The sequence below is a fragment of the Mesoplodon mirus genome (assembly GCF_964341445.2).
Source record: "Mesoplodon mirus genome assembly, chromosome: 4".
Lineage (NCBI taxonomy): Eukaryota > Metazoa > Chordata > Mammalia > Artiodactyla > Ziphiidae > Mesoplodon > Mesoplodon mirus.
This window is the reverse complement of record NC_138979.1, coordinates 19,146,556-19,162,337: the sequence shown is the minus strand read 5'-3', so window position 1 is coordinate 19,162,337 and position 15,782 is coordinate 19,146,556. Positions and strand designations below refer to the sequence as shown.

General features: G+C 39.6%; 2 protein-coding genes across 2 annotated transcripts in view; one reads left to right on the top strand and one right to left on the bottom strand.

Moving 5' to 3' along the window:
* The window catches only part of YME1L1 (YME1 like 1 ATPase), a 34,740-nt gene extending 28,970 nt beyond the window's left edge, over positions 1-5,770 (bottom strand). The window contains exons 1-2 of the mRNA XM_082617247.1: positions 5,544-5,770; positions 1,184-1,315 (exon numbers count right to left, since the gene is read on the bottom strand). Of these exons, the coding sequence (XP_082473373.1) occupies positions 1,184-1,315; positions 5,544-5,576 (165 nt within the window). The 5' untranslated portion in view covers positions 5,577-5,770. The remainder of the gene's footprint in view (positions 1-1,183; positions 1,316-5,543) is intronic.
* An 875-nt stretch (positions 5,771-6,645) lies between these two features.
* The window catches only part of MASTL (microtubule associated serine/threonine kinase like), a 30,629-nt gene continuing 21,492 nt past the window's right edge, over positions 6,646-15,782 (top strand). The window contains 3 exon segments of the mRNA XM_082616631.1: positions 6,646-6,891; positions 10,106-10,243; positions 15,314-15,453. Of these exon segments, the coding sequence (XP_082472757.1) occupies positions 6,706-6,891; positions 10,106-10,243; positions 15,314-15,453 (464 nt within the window). The 5' untranslated portion in view covers positions 6,646-6,705.

The window sequence follows — 15,782 nt, the reverse complement described above, 5'->3', positions numbered from 1 at the left end:
TGCGCCACAACTACTGAGCCTGCGCTCCATAGCCCGTGAGCCACAACTACTGAGCCCACGAGCCACAACTACTAAAGCCTGCATACCTAGAGCCCATGCTCCGCAACAAGAGAAGCCACCGCAATGAGAAGCCTGTGCACTGCAACGAAGTAAGTAGCCCCCGATCACCACAACTAGAGAAAGCCCACACGCAACAACGAAGACCCAACACAGCCAAAAATAAATCAATTAATCAATTAAAAAAGAAAAAAAAAAGGAAAGCATAAAGACAAACTTTTCATCTAAGTAAAATTGTATCCCAAGACTCACCTCACAACCACCCCCCATCCCACCCCCACCAAAAGCAGACTATTTTTTTTTTGGCTGCGCCACGTGGCATGTGGGATTGTAGTTCCCCGAACAGGGATCGAACCCGGGCCCCCTGCATTGGAAGCGTGGAGTCTCAACCACTGGGCCACCAGGGAAGTCCCGCAAACTTTTTTTCAACTCCTCCTCTACTGTCCTTTGCCATAGCCCCTGATATCAGGACTAAGAACATAAGCTATTTATGGTTAAAGAGGTTTCTGAGAAACTTAACTATAGATTATAATGTTTACTATGAAAAATGTATTCTGAGCTACAAGCAACTATCTTATTAATGAATCTTGTAAACACAAGGTTCCTAGGTTGGGAATTCGCAATATCCTAGGCCACAATGATTTTCTAATTCTCTGAATACTCAACGTACGGTTTCATAGCTTATACATTTCACTTTCAGGTATCTATATTCTAATTGCTCATTTACACTGAAAGCTCCTATAAGGCAGTAGATGATAACTTCTTGCTATACTATCTTTCCTGAGAATCATGGGAATTATGGAGTTAACTGTAGGTTCCCTGCTACCACGGAAGCAACACAGAAGAATATCTAAAGGATATTACACAAGCAGTAACGTAGGAGGTGAATACCAATACACTGCCACATGAAAGTTTTTATAAATTAAATGTTAAAAATAAAACAAAGTAATATTTCTATATGTACAACAAAGCCAGAGTTGGACATCTTTAATCGTAAAAGGGAGATTAAGCTGAAGACAGAAATCACCCTGTTACAAATGCCTAAACATAGAAAGTTATTTCAGGCATGTTTACAATGCACTAAACCAAAAAAACTTTCTCACACACCCAGGGTAAAAACTATTACCTCATTGCTGGGAGCCTCATGCTCAGACACTACATCTCGATGCTGGTTTTGAGAAACTGATGCACTGACAGAAACAGATGTGTTTTTCGGTGAATGGAAGGCATTGATGAGATGACTCAGAGGAACTGTAACCTATAAAAAGATAGAAGCTGAAAATAAGTAGTGCTTTTTAAAATAAAAACAGAAAAAAAACTTTTATTGTCAGGATTGGGTATTGTAAAAAGTTAAATATACACCGTATATCAAAACTATACATTAAAAATTATAAATACTCAGATTATTGCTGGTAGGAAGAAAACTGGTATATCCCTTCAGGATAGTATAGGGGCTATATACAGCAAAAGTATTAAAAATACATACATTTCACCATTCGAGCAATCTAACTTCTAGGGATTTATTCCAAGGAAATAATCTGGTAAGTAATGATCTATGCTTGCATATGCACAGAAGACAGTTTTCATCAAAATATTTAAAAATTTGTGGAAAGCTAGAAATGTCCAATAGGGGAGTGGCTACACAAATGATACCACCACAAAAATGAAATATTTCTCAGACATGAAACAAGTAAGCATATACCCAGAATTTTATACTTTTCAACTTCCCCGCTGCACCACCCTATTCTAAGTCACCATCATCCATATGTGGATTTTTACAACTGCATCCTAACTTCTCTCCCTGAATCTGCTCTATTAAAGCCAGTCAGATCTCATCACTCCTCTGCTCAAAACCCTCCAATGGCTATTCTCACAATAAAAGCCAACGTCCTAACAACGATGACACAGAAAGCCCTCCCTGGCTCTTTATCACCTCTCCGAATTGACCCACCACTAAGTTTCCCTTCCTTCTCTCTGCTCCCACCACTGCATCCCCCTTTCTGTTCCTGGAAAACACCTGGCAGGCCCTCACCTCAAGGACTTTGCACTGCTGTTTATTCCCTCCTGTCCAGTTAGTCACATAGTTTGCTCTCCCTTCAGTTCTTAACTCACAAGTCATCTTTTCATGCATCTTCTCCCTGGACAACCTATGTAAGATTTCAGCAACCCTCCCCTAAAAAATATTCCTTATTGCCTTTTTCTGCTCTATTTTTTCTTCTTGACATTTTCACTATCTAACACACTTCATATATTTACTTATTTACCTATATATTATTTACTAGAAACCTCAATCTAAGTCATCTCATTAGCGTAAATCCAGGTGTGATCCAAAGAGGGGCTTTAAGAATAAAGACATGCCCATCACACAGGAAATTAGAAGGGTTTTAGGAGCTCTGTGCCAAGAATTGGGAACAAAGACCAAATAGTTTTTATTTATTATACCACATTCTCCCACTGGAGCATAAGTTTCATGTGGCAAGGGGTTTTTCCCTCTATTTTATTATTTTTCTCTATTTTATTTATAAATTATTTAATATAAACTGTTTTTATGTTATACTTAATATAACTTAACACTTTATATTTTATTTTTCTCTACCTTCCTGTTTCATTCAATACTGTATCCCAGTGCAATAATGCACACAGTAGATGCTAAATAAATACCTGTTGAGTAAATGATTAAATTAAATGGGCTCTTACTATATGCCACATTTTGAACTATGTACTTTACTTATATTATCTCATTTAATCCTCCTAACAGCTATAAACATTAGTTACTATTACATTTCTATCACACTTTCTCAGCAAGAAAGTACTAGAGGAAGAAGGATTCTAACACAGATAATCTGACTCCAGATTTCACTTAAAGACTTTTCATCCCATGGTTATCGATACAGAAATAAATTCATAACATTGTTTTTTAAATGAAAAAAGCGAGCCGCAAACCTTTATGTAACATTTTTCTTAAAAGTATGCATACACATATTTGTGTAGAATTAAAAGGATGAAAGAACTTATTCTAAAATGTGATCTATTGGGGTGATGAAATTATAGGTGATCTTTCTTATTTATATTTTTCTTTTCAGGATTTTTGGCAATTAGCGTGTATTAGTTTTAGAATCAGAAAGAAACAATAAGCTCTTTTAAAACTATTACAAGAATCAGGGAATTCCCTGGCGGTACAGCAGTTAGGACTCCACGCTTTCACTGCTGAGGGCCTGGGTTCAATGCCACAAGCTGCGCAGCGTGACCAAAAAACAAGAACAACAAACAAACAAACAAAAAACTATAGGAATCAAATTATTTTAAGATACATATTTTCTGTCTATACATTTTTTGTTTTTGTTTTTGTTTTTTTGGCCTCCCCATGCCGCTTCTGGGAATTTAGTTCCCCGAGCAGGGATTGAACCTGGGCCCTCAGCGAGAGTGTGAAGTCCTAACCACTGGACTGCCAGGGAATTCCCTGTCTATAACCTTGAAAAGTTTTATTTTAATTAGTTGTACCTCTTCTCATTCAATAAAGAATTTAAACTGCTAAAAGATGGTTTGATCTCTCCTCAGTGAAAAGGTTGAACTTCTGTGTCATATAACGGTCCTACATGAGTCCAGTTAGGACTGCCTATAGTACAGCAAATTCCTTCACTACCTCTACCGACATTGCATACCACTAACTCTATTCAGCTAATGATAAATTCTCCTAAAATCGGGTCTTCTTGACATCAGTTTCTTGCAGTTCAGTTTCAAAAGGTTTAATATTGTATTCAGCAAGCCAAGTCTAATTCTTTTTCAAACGATTGGTAGGACTCCTCCAGACACCGGTCATTTTGGTAAATAACACCTAGTTGCATCCAGGTGATCAAACCCAGAAACACCTCTTTCCATCATCCCTCATGAAATTCTATTCTTTTTTCTTTCTTTCTTTTTTGGCCGCACCGCGCGGCTTCTGGGATCTTAGTTTCCCAACCAGGGATTGAACCCCAGTCCTTGGCAGTGAAAGCATGAAGTCCTAACCACTGGACCACCAGGGAATTCCCTCTGTTCTTTTTTCAAAATAAATCTCATCCCCTTCTTTCCATAACCACTGTCACCACTTAGCGGTGCATTATCCCTCTCTGGATTAGTGCAATAACATCCTAAACTGAAAACATTTCCACTCTGTCCTTCCACATTCTCCACACAGCAAGAAGCCAGAGTAATCTATTACTCTGTAATAGATTGTAATCTAAATCTGATCACGTTACTCCTTAACATGCTTAAAAGCATTCAATGGTTTCCAACGAACTTAAAATGAAGCCCAAAGTCCCTTCTTTTAACACCCTGTATGATCTGCATCAGGTCTTCTCCCCAACCTCCTTTCCATCACTGGCCCTTTAATCACCACGCTCTAGCCACACTGGCCTTATTCTTGTTCCCCCAATCAGCTAGGCTTGTCACTATCTCAGAACCTCCAGATGTTCCGTCTACCTGTTTACATCTATTCACTCTTCACTTGGCTAACTCCTACTCATTTTTTACTTCATATCATCAAGATTCCACATTTGCTTTGTTCACCTAGCACATTACTGATGCCCAATAAATAACCACTTCATTTTTTATTACCCCACCAGTACTAGCAAAATTCAAAACAAAACAAAACAAAAGGGAGTGGAGGTTACATAGAGAGACATAATTATATGCTTTAACCAAGAAACTAAAGAACGTCAAAAATTATTTTGAAAACGGAATGTTTCAAAAACTGTCTATTTGAAAAACTGTGAAGAACTCTCAAAAAAAATCAAAATGTCACCATCAAAAACGATTTTTAAATGAACTAAGAACAAAACATTGCCACCGGGGATTACTCCTGAAAGAAGAATTAAAAATAAAAACGCTTGGAATCTTTTTTCTCTGCCCTTTTGCTTCAAAAATGAAAAGAGGGGGAGGAGGCTGAATCAAAATTTTAAGTGCAAGCAGTGAATAACTTAAATATATCAATATATATTTATTTCTTACTTTTGGTCAAAAAAAGAGAGAAAGCATTCATAGAAGATTATTCAAATTTTTATAGCATGTTTGGGTTAAATTCCATTTAAGAGAAAGAGTAGAGAATCGGGGTTGTGAAGACGAAAGTCTTTGAAGAGGCGGAAGGATGGAAAAGGAACATCACTTGCTCCCTTTACATCTACGGCAGACGTTTCCCCTGCCCCCTCCCCACCCCCACCCCAGAATGTCTAGAACTGAACAATGCCTGATGGATTCTGTAGCAAAAATTCCACGCAATCAAATCGATAAGCCAAGGTCTCCATCAAGCTGGTATTTTGCTTCTGCTTCATCGTCAGCCCTTTACTCTCAGCGTCGCCCCGATCCCTTCTCAACCCCAGGACTCCAGGACTCCAACTGGATTAAACGCTTCCCTCTTACGATCTCTTAAGAGAAACCACTTCCAAGAAACGCAAACGGCAAACGCGGGCAGGGCGGGGGGAGAAAAATGGACTGGATGCCGGACCCACCTGGGGCTGAACGGTGCTCGACAGGGAAAACATCTTCTCCAGGCCGTCAGCGACCTCACCCGCCTGCCGAAACTGTCCCTCTTGTCCACGGCCCGGCGGGGAGGCGCTGAGCCCTTTTTTCCCCTTCTTTTCTCTCTCCTCTCGCCCTCACTCTTCCTAGAAACGGAAAATGGCCTCCCCTCCCTACAGCTGCTGCAAACACAGACAATCTGCCCCGGAAGGCAAGGCGCTAAAGCAACAGTACTTCCGGGGCAGGTGAGGCCGCCACCCAGGGGCGTGCGTCAACGCCCCGCCTTTTCGGGAGCAGCTGACGCCCCCCGAGGTAGTTCACGTTGACGTTGAGTAATGCACGCGCCGGAGCCCTAGAACTCATTGGCTGTAGTTTTCTTTTTAAAGGGGAAAGAAAGACACGGACCCTGTTAAAATCTTTCTCCAGCTTTGTTATCAATACTTACAATATATTCTCCTGTTCTGATTGGGCCTTGAGCTATTATAACCTCTTTTGCTACAATTAAGTGCTCTTTATCTTCCCCACAATAAATAAAAAACTCTTCCCATTTCAAATAGGCAAGTTACATCCTGTTAAAATATCAAATTACAGGACCAGTCATGCGCATCCTGCTCATCCAGTTTCTCCACATTCTGTGATTTCACTGGCCATTGTTTCACGGACCAGACCGAACTGGTTTACGTTTCTCCCGCGGGTGGGAGGCTGCAAAGGAGTTTAAAAAACAAAACAAAAAAAATGGGATGAGGGCCGGGTCCCACCAGCCTCGTTTGGAGGTCGGGAGAAAACTCTTCAAATCCCTCGATTCAGATTCAAGCCCCCGTAATCCCTTTCCCCGTTTGCCAAGAACTATTTGTGACGCCCCCTGTCACTACAAACGGGGTACGTGAGCCACTGTCACCCTGGAAGAGTCTGTGGTTGGTTCAAGAATTTCCCAGCTGCCCCGTCTTCACGTTCATTGGCTTCTGCGTCGACGCAGAGCAGGTGACAGTGGCGGGGCCGCACTGGATTGGGCGTGGCGTGCGCAGCGACGGGGTGACGTCACTGCCGACGCGCGGCGTGGGCGGAGCCTCGCTTTGAAACCAGTTGGCGGGAGTTGCGGCTCCGAAAGGGCCCTTGGTCGCTGACAGAGACTTGCATCCGGGCTGACCTGCTATGGAGACCACCGCCGGCGGCGAGATGGAGGGTGGAGGAGGCACGCCGACAGGGGAGTTCGTGAATAGGATCCCGGTGCCACGACCTCCCTCCATTGAAGAGTTCACCATAGTGAAGCCCATTAGCCGCGGCGCCTTCGGGAAGGTGTATCTGGGGCAGAAAGGCAACAGGTTGTACGCGGTGAAGGTAAGAGTCAAGGAATAAAGAAAGCGAAAGAGGCCAGCCCTTCGGCCCTCCTTCCCGCCCCCTGAACTGGGCAGGCCCCAGGGCCGCAGGAACGACTAGACGGGTGCCTGGCTCACTGAAACCTCCGGAGCCCTGTGGGATGACTTCTCACTTGGGGTGACAACGCGGGCAAGTCGGTGCCACCACTGCCCCGCCCTTCTCTTCGCACCGCGAAAGCTTAGGAGACGCCAGAACTTCTGAATCATTTTTACTAATTTGGTCTTTACCAGGATTAGGGTTGAAACTTTAAATTTGAAACAGTTATTTCCATATTATATTTTAATTCTATCAGTTTGACAGATTCATTTTTTTATTGAGATGTAACTGACATTTACTAGTTTCAGGTGTACAACATAATGATTCAGTATTTGTCTGTGGCGAAGTGATCTCCACAATAAGTCTAGTTGACAACCATCATGACACAGCTACAAATTTTTTTTCTTGTGATGAGAACTTTTAAGATCTCTCTCAGCAGCTTTCAAATATACAATGTAGGATTAACTGTAGTCAGCATGCTGTGATGTAGATTAACTTCTGACCTATATAACCAAAAAGATCTCATTAAACCCCACTTTTCTCTTCATTCTATAAATCCAGAATGTACTTATATTTAAAGACAGAGCTGAAATATGTCCCAAATCACTCCTTTATCCTTGCAGTAGTATATATCATTCCAAAGCATTCAAGAGCTTTCAATATATTTGAAGCTGTTCTGGCCACTCTTGATTCTCATCCACTCCCATAGTTTCAGATTACTCACATCTCAGCACTGAGTGATGGTGATAAAGGAAAGAAGCCAGCAGCCTGATGCAGTTTCAACTTCCTGTCGGACATTGCGGTGTGAATATCTAGCAGGCACCTAGGAATTGTGCTTGCCTAACTTCGAACAGTCCTCTCCACCTAACTGCCTCCTGTGTTCCTTCTCTCCATGTAATAATACCACCATCTCTGTCATTCAAGCTAGAAACTTCAGTCATTTTAACTTTTCTCTACTTCATCTGTATATTCTCTCTCTCCACTAGGCCTGTCAATTCTGTCTCATATTCATTTGTATTACCCCTTCCATTCCATTCCGAAGTCTGCCCAAGTACAGGACTTCACTTTTTCCATTTCTTTCTTTCTTTCTTTCCCTTTCTTTCTTTCTAAAAGTACAATTCCGTTTTTAGTAAATTAAATATAGAGTAACCATGACCACATTCCAATTCTAGAACATTCCCATCACCCTGAAAAGACCTCTCTTGCTCATCTGCAGTGTCTCCCCCCCTTAACACCCCTAGCCCCAGGTAATCATCAGTCTACTTTCTATCACTATAGGTTTGCCTTTTCTGGACATTGCATATAAATGGAATCATGAAATGTATGGTCTTTTGCATCTGGCTTTTTTCACTTGACATGATGTTTCTAAGGTTCGTCAGGCCTTCATTTCTATACCTAGTCTATTGGAACAGGCCCCTAACTGGAATCACTATTTTACTCCTTTGGCTGTGCCGTGCAAGCTAAAGTCCAAACTCCTTAGAAAAGCGGTCATGCTCCAAGTTCTGGCTCTAAGCTTCCACTGTATCGTCTACATAGTCTATGTTCTAGCCACGCCAGACAATTGGCTAGTCCTTGAATGCTCTGTATTGTCTTGCTTCCAAACTTATGTTTATTCTGTCTCCTCCTTAAGTGCCTTCCTTCCACCCTTCTCTGCTCTCCTCCACCTATGTTATGTATGTATTAAGGTTCATCTTAGCCCCCCTTCAAACCTTTCCTGATCTTTCAGACCCACCCTACTGAAATTAATTCTCCCTCGCTTCATATGTTCCCAAGATTTTTTGCGTTTCCTTCTATTATACTAACCAGTCCCTATTAGCTGTTGAAATGAAAACACCAATACACTTTTTGATAAGTGTTTGTGAATATCCGCTTTGTGTGTAGAGTCTGTGTACAGTGGTAACAAAACGAACATGCCCTCATAGAGCTTGCAATCTAGTGGAATGATAGGTGAAATCATGTTTCAGACTGGCTCTGTCAATTTCCCTTGTTTTCTTACGGAAAGGCTCTAAGGCTGGAATTTACAGCGTATTAATGGTTTTATTACATGTTCTATTGAATCTTTGGAAGAAATATGCCTTTTTTTGACTTGTAATCTTCCTGAGAATTGATCTCAATGTTACTAACTATTCAGTTTAGTGCTCCAATTTTTTTTTTTAATTTATTTTTGGCTGCGTTGGGTCTTCGTTGCTGTGCGCGGGCTTTTCTCTAGTTGCGGCGAGCAGGGGCTACTCTGTTGCGGTGCGCGGGCTTCTCACTGCGGTGGCTTCTCTTTGTTGCGGAGCACGGGCTCTATATGCGTGGGCTTCCGTAGTTGTGGCTTGAGGGCTCAGTAGTTGTGGCTTGTGGGCTCAGTAGTTGTGGCTTGCAGGCTCTAGAGCGCAGGCTCGGTAGTTGTGGCGCACGGGCTTAGTTGCTCCGCGGCATGTGGGATCTTTCCGGACCAGGAATCGGACCTGTGTCCCCTGCATTGGCAGGCAGGTTCTTATCCACTGCGCCACCAGGGAAGCCCTAGTGCTCCAATTTTAATGTAGATTATAGTTTTGCTTCCTTACCAGTTACCTTGAGATTTAAAAAGAGTAGTTAGTTATTTTCTATAACACAGCATCTGAGACCATTAAGTTTCAGTAAACTCTAACCATTTTTAAGAAATTTTTTTCCCAGGCAAACAAACTTACATTCCTCCTCCTTCTGTTTCTATTTCCATCCATCAAAGAACCAGAAATTTAAAAAAATGAATTAGCTACTCTTTCTCTATGCCTACATTCCTGATTATCTGGGGACGTATTAGGAACATTACTATCTTTTGGCTTAGTTGTAAGAAGAATAGAACAGAATTTTTTTTCTGCTAATAGGCAGGGTAGTCAAGGAGCATTTGCTTACATCTTTTTCCTTATCAAAAGGGATGTGATACTTTTGCCACTTGATACCAAGATAAGCAGTTCTATGTTAAAGAAAGTTTTGTTTGTTTTCACCATATTAGCTGTTTTTCTAGCAGAGTTTCCCCGCTGGCAATGTAAGGTCCAAACAACATCTGTGTTTTCTCTCTCTGATTGTTTTCATGACAGCAACTTGGAAACCTGAGAATACTTTGTCATAAAAAATAAAATGGATGTGTCTATTGTCATGTTACGTACTACAGGTTGTCAAAAAAGCAGACATGATCAACAAAAATATGACTCATCAAGTACAAGCTGAGAGGGACGCCCTGGCCCTAAGCAAAAGTCCTTTCATTGTGCATTTGTACTATTCACTGCAGTCAGCAAACAATGTCTACTTGGTGAGTAAATAACTTGACATTTTCTCTTCATTCAGAAATCACTGAACCCAGTGACTTAAGAATTACAGTCTCTGGATTCAGACTACCTGGGTTTGAATTCCAGATCTTGCACTTACTAGCTTTATGACCTTGGCCAAGTTACCTTACCTGTTCTGTTAGTTAGGGTTCTCAGGGAAAAAGAACAATAGAGTGTGTGTGTGTGTGTGTTTGTCTGTCTGCCTGTGTCTGTGTGTGTGTGTGTGTGTGTGTGTGTAGAGAGAGGGGGTGGTATTTATTTTAGGGAATTGCCCTACATGTTTATGGCGCAAGCAAGTCCAAAATCTGCAGGGTAGGCCAGCAGGCTGTAGACTCCGGGAAGAGTTGATGTTGCAGCTCAAGCTCAAAGGCAGTGAAGAGGTAGAATTCCCTCCTCTTTGGAGGAGAAGGAGATGACACCTCAATTTTTTTTCTCTTCAGGCCTTCAGCTGATTGGATAAGGCCCTCCCACATGATGGAGGGTAATCAGCTTTTACTCAAAGTCTAATGGTTTAGATGTTAATCTCATCTAAAAAATACCTTCACAGCAACATTTAGATCAGTGTTTGACCAAATATCTGGGTACCATGGCTTAGCCAAGTTGACACATAAAATGAACTATCACACCTCAGTTTCCCCATTTGCAAAATGGACATAATAATAGTTCCTGCCTCAAAGGTTGTTATAAAATTTCAATAGGTTGATATAAACTATGTAGAACAGTGTGTGGCACAGAGTGCTACAAATATTTGCTAAGTAAAGGATGCATAATAGAAATACTACATAAAGCTTGGGGTATAATAAGGAAAGATTTAGGGAAGTGGTGGATTTGGGGTGTATGGACTTGGAGAGCTGCTTGCTTTTCATTTAACACAGCAGCTTACACTCTTAATTCTAATGAGGAATTTGGGTGGAGGCAGGAAGAGGTGAGGATGATAGGTGTTTTGACTTCAAGTTCTAGAGGTTCTTCTGACTTCAGAGACAGTGTGTGGATTAAATGTTTGGTAACTCCAATAGCTTCTGTTTAGTGTAAACAAACAGAATAATTGACTTTACATCTTTTAAGCCAATAGTTGGCAAACTGGCCCATGGGCCAAAGAGCACGGTTGTGGTGCATGGGGTTAGTTGCTCCACTGCTGTGGTGCATGGGGTTAGTTGCTCCACGGCATGTGGGATCTTCCCAGACCAGGGATCGAACCCATCTCCCCTGCAATGGCAGGCGGATTCTTAACCACTGTGCCACCAGGGAAGTCCCTACTATAATATTTTTGAATTATTATTCCTGAGATCAGATAGGCGGCCATATCTTGTGTACTAACTTCATCGCTGGTTTAGATCCTTGATACTCAAAGTGTGTCCACAGACAAGCAGTATCAGCATCCTCTGAGAGCTTATTACAAATGCAGAATCTCAAGCTGCACTCCAAGTCTGCTGAATCAGAATGTGATTTTGTTTGTTTGTTTTTTGTTTTTTGGCCGTGCTGTGTGGCATGTGGGATCTTAGTTCCTCAACCAGGGATCCAACCCGCACCCCCTGCAATGGAAGTGCGAGTCTTAACCACTGGACTGCCAGGGAATTCCCCAGACTGTGAATTTTAACAAGATCCCCAGGCATGTTAAAGTTTGAGAAGCACTGGCTTAGACAAAAGATTTCCTAGAAATCAAAGCTACTTTGAGACAAAAAGATAAAGTATGACTAAACTTAGCCACAATAACAACAAATAATTGATTACTACTTTCCAGGTACTATGCTAAGTACAAGGAACATAAAGATGGAAATGTTTATTACGGAAACGTTCAAACATATACAAAAATTGAAAGATTACTATAATGAACTCCCATATATCATCATCCAAGTTCACCAGTTGGCAACACTTCACCAAATTTGTTTAATCCATTCCAACTCCTCCACCAACCTTTCATGTAATGGTCTTGGCATCCTGTGATTCAGTGCCTCGATTCTTTTTTTTTTTTAAACATCTTTATTGGAGTATAATTGCTTTACAATGGTGTGTTAGTTTCTGCTTTATAACAAAGTGAATCAGCTATACATATACATATATATGCGTCTCCCTCCCACCCTCCCCATCCCACCCCTCTAGGGGGTCACAAAGCACTGAGCTGATCTCCCTGTGCTATGTGGCTGCTTCTCATTAGCTATCTATTTTACATTTGGTAATATATATGAGTCCATGCCACTCTCTCACTTCATCCCAGCTTACCCTAATGCCTGGATTCTTTATTAAGGTTTTCAAAATGATGATTTTAAAATATTCTATTATTCCTTCAGCTTTTATTAGCTGGAATTCATCTATAAAGAACTTTCCCTTATTATCTATTTCATTACTCTGAAATACAGCTTGTCTAAGGAAGGCAGAATAAATGCTTGATTCTTTCCCTTTCATCACCAGTTTTCAGAAGTGCAACCTCTAAATAAGTGTGTTTTTTAAAGTATCTTTATGAATTCATGGAATGTTGTAGTTTTGATGTGTTTTAATCCATTGCAGTCATTTTTTTCTGTGTTTAAATTGTCCCATCTTTAGTGAGTGGGAGCCCCTTCAGTTCATTTCTTTGTCTTTTTATACTATCCTAGTATTCTGATAGCTTCCTTGCTTTCTGTCATGACAAGATAGTTAAGTCTCATTTTGCAAATATCCTGAACTAGATCTAGGCAAGGAGGTCTAGCTCATTTTTGGGAAATAGTGTCTAGAGACCGTGATCTAGGAGGTAGTGATTAGAAAAGTTCATTGCCACTAGGTTGTCATTCCTTTTAGGCATTCTCAGTGGGCAGACTAGGAAACACACATTTTTATAGAAAAATATATCATGAGTTCATGCTGATATTTCCAGGTCAAAGGAAAATTACAGAATTTTTAGTTAACATTTTTGAAAAATATATAAAATATAAAAATATTTTGAAAAATATTTGTATTCTTTCACCCTGAGAATCTGGGTTCCTAACTATATCTATCTATCTATCTATCTATCTATCTATCTATCTATATATATATATATATATATATATATGCATATAGTATTTTCAACATAGCAATACCAGTATTGTTTTCCTAACACTAAAACAACTGGATTCAATTTAGGATTTCTTTGCAATTCTTTTTGCCCTTATGATGTATGTACTGTCAAGATTCTGTTCTCTGAAGTCACTTGAAATAATTCTGTGAGGTTATGAAACTTGAGATAGTGCAAAGTTCATTTATTCCCCTTTTGTGTCAGAGATTTCTACTTGAAAAGGGAATCCATAAAAGTATTAGAAGAAAACTGATGTGATTATTTCAATAGAATGGTGCACATCTTACTAAGTGAAAAATAAAGCCTACATTGACACAAAATACCATATACATGGTCAGTAAGAAAGGGTAAATACCCCAGTAGAAAAATAGGCAAAGAATACAAGTGATTCAGAGAAGAAATATGCAAGACAAAAAGCAGTGTAAAGATGCTAAATCTCCCTAAAAGTAAATAAACATTTAAACAAGTTCATTTTTTCTTCCTTAGATTGACAAAAAGTATTGATAATCATTGTTGATGAGGGTGTGAGAAAACAAGCATTCTCATGAGCTCAAATACAGTTATCTGTTTGCTTACTTATTTCCCTCCTACTAAATTATAATCGTTAAGTGCATCAGTTACATTTTATTCATGCTATATTCCCCATGCTAGCACAGTTTTTGTGCTCAGTAATGTTTTAATGATTCATACCATCAACAAATATTAACTAACCTCTGTGTACCAGGGAAGTGATTGCCTTAAAGAGGAAAGAAATGACCTTATATTATCAAGTCCTTAGTAGGCAATATTTTATAGCTTGAAACTATAGAAAATTTTGAGAATAATGACTAGTGCATGTAGAAGGATTAATAGAGCTTTGCAGCCTCATAGCAGTAATGAATTCAGGCAAAAATCATGTACAGTCATATGATGCTAAAATCATTGCTTGAAAGTTTGTTGGGGAAAGAGGTATTTACATAGTTGCAAAGTATCTTCCCCAGATTGCCTATTAATTACAAAGAAGGAGAAAATACTTCTTCAGTGGAGAAACCTGGAAGTCACCACCTTAACTAAGTCATCAAAGTTAACATTACCAGGAATGGAACACACTAATATTTAGCAGTGTCATCTGGTGGAAGTCACTAAGAAGTACTCATACTACATTTTGTAGTATTCCTGCCCAAAATTCATAACCTGAATTGAATCATATGGAAATAATCAGATGTCATGAAAGACCGTCCCATACCCCATCCAGCACCCTGCCAAAAAAAGGCAAAAAGTTATTCCAGATTAAAAGATACGAAAGAGATATGACAACTAAATCTCATGCATGATCCTGGCCTGGGCATGAGAGACGAGGAGAGAGGCCATCAGGAACAATATTGAGGTAATCAGAGAAATTTGAATACAGACTATACAACAGGTAATAGCATTATTTTAGCATTAAATTCCGTGCATTTTATTATGCTTTCGTTACATAAGAATGACCTTGTTGGGAGATACATGATGACCTCTTCAACTTTATTCTTGAGTTAGTCAGCCAAAATCTTAAAGTTATAGACTAATACCAGTTGCTAATGTTGCCATATTTTTTTAAATTAAACTGTTTAATCTGAACAAAAATACATGCATGTAAGGTATTTATGTTAATGATGTTAATAATTGTGTTATGTTTATTATGTAACAATCATGTTAATGATTAGCATAAATATTCATTTTTATATTCATATATGTGGAGAGGAAGAAAGCAAATGTGGCAAAGTGCTAATGATGGGCAAATGTAGATGGAGAGAATATGAGAAGTCATCCTGCTCTTCTCACACCTTTTGTGTATGTCTGAATTTTTGTTCAGACTAAACAGTTTAATTTAAATTTTAAAAAGTATATGGCAGTATGAGTAAACCTGGTATTGATGTGTACTGAGTGACACCAAGAAAATGTGTCTTATAGGACCATGCTAAAAATGCATAACTGTAATGCTCAAGTAAGATATTTTTAAAGTAGTCATATTGGTTTTATTTTGCAATATTTATATTCCTTTTGACAGGTAATGGAGTATCTCATAGGTGGAGATGTCAAGTCTCTCCTACACATATATGGTTATTTTGATGAAGAGATGGCTGTGAAATATATTTCTGAAGTGGCATTGGCTCTAGACTATCTTCATAGACATGGAATCATCCACAGGTAAAGACTGACTTTTCTCCAAACTATTACTTAAAGCACAAGTAATCAAATTATGTATTAAATATTTGAGTCTTAAATATTTGCATAACCCCACATATCTGGGTTATCTAAAGTTTAGTAGTAACTTGTGTGAGTTTAGAAATTATATCAACTCTTCTTTCATCTCCCTGTGTGTTTTGAATATGTTGCTTTGTCTTCGGGTATCCCATTTTGTGGAGAATATTGAATCTTTTTTCCACTCCTTTAGCTGTACATCATATAAAAGTGCTATATGTTATAATGCCAGCTGATTTACAGTGTTTTGCTCTTTGCAAAGAAAGGTTAAGTGG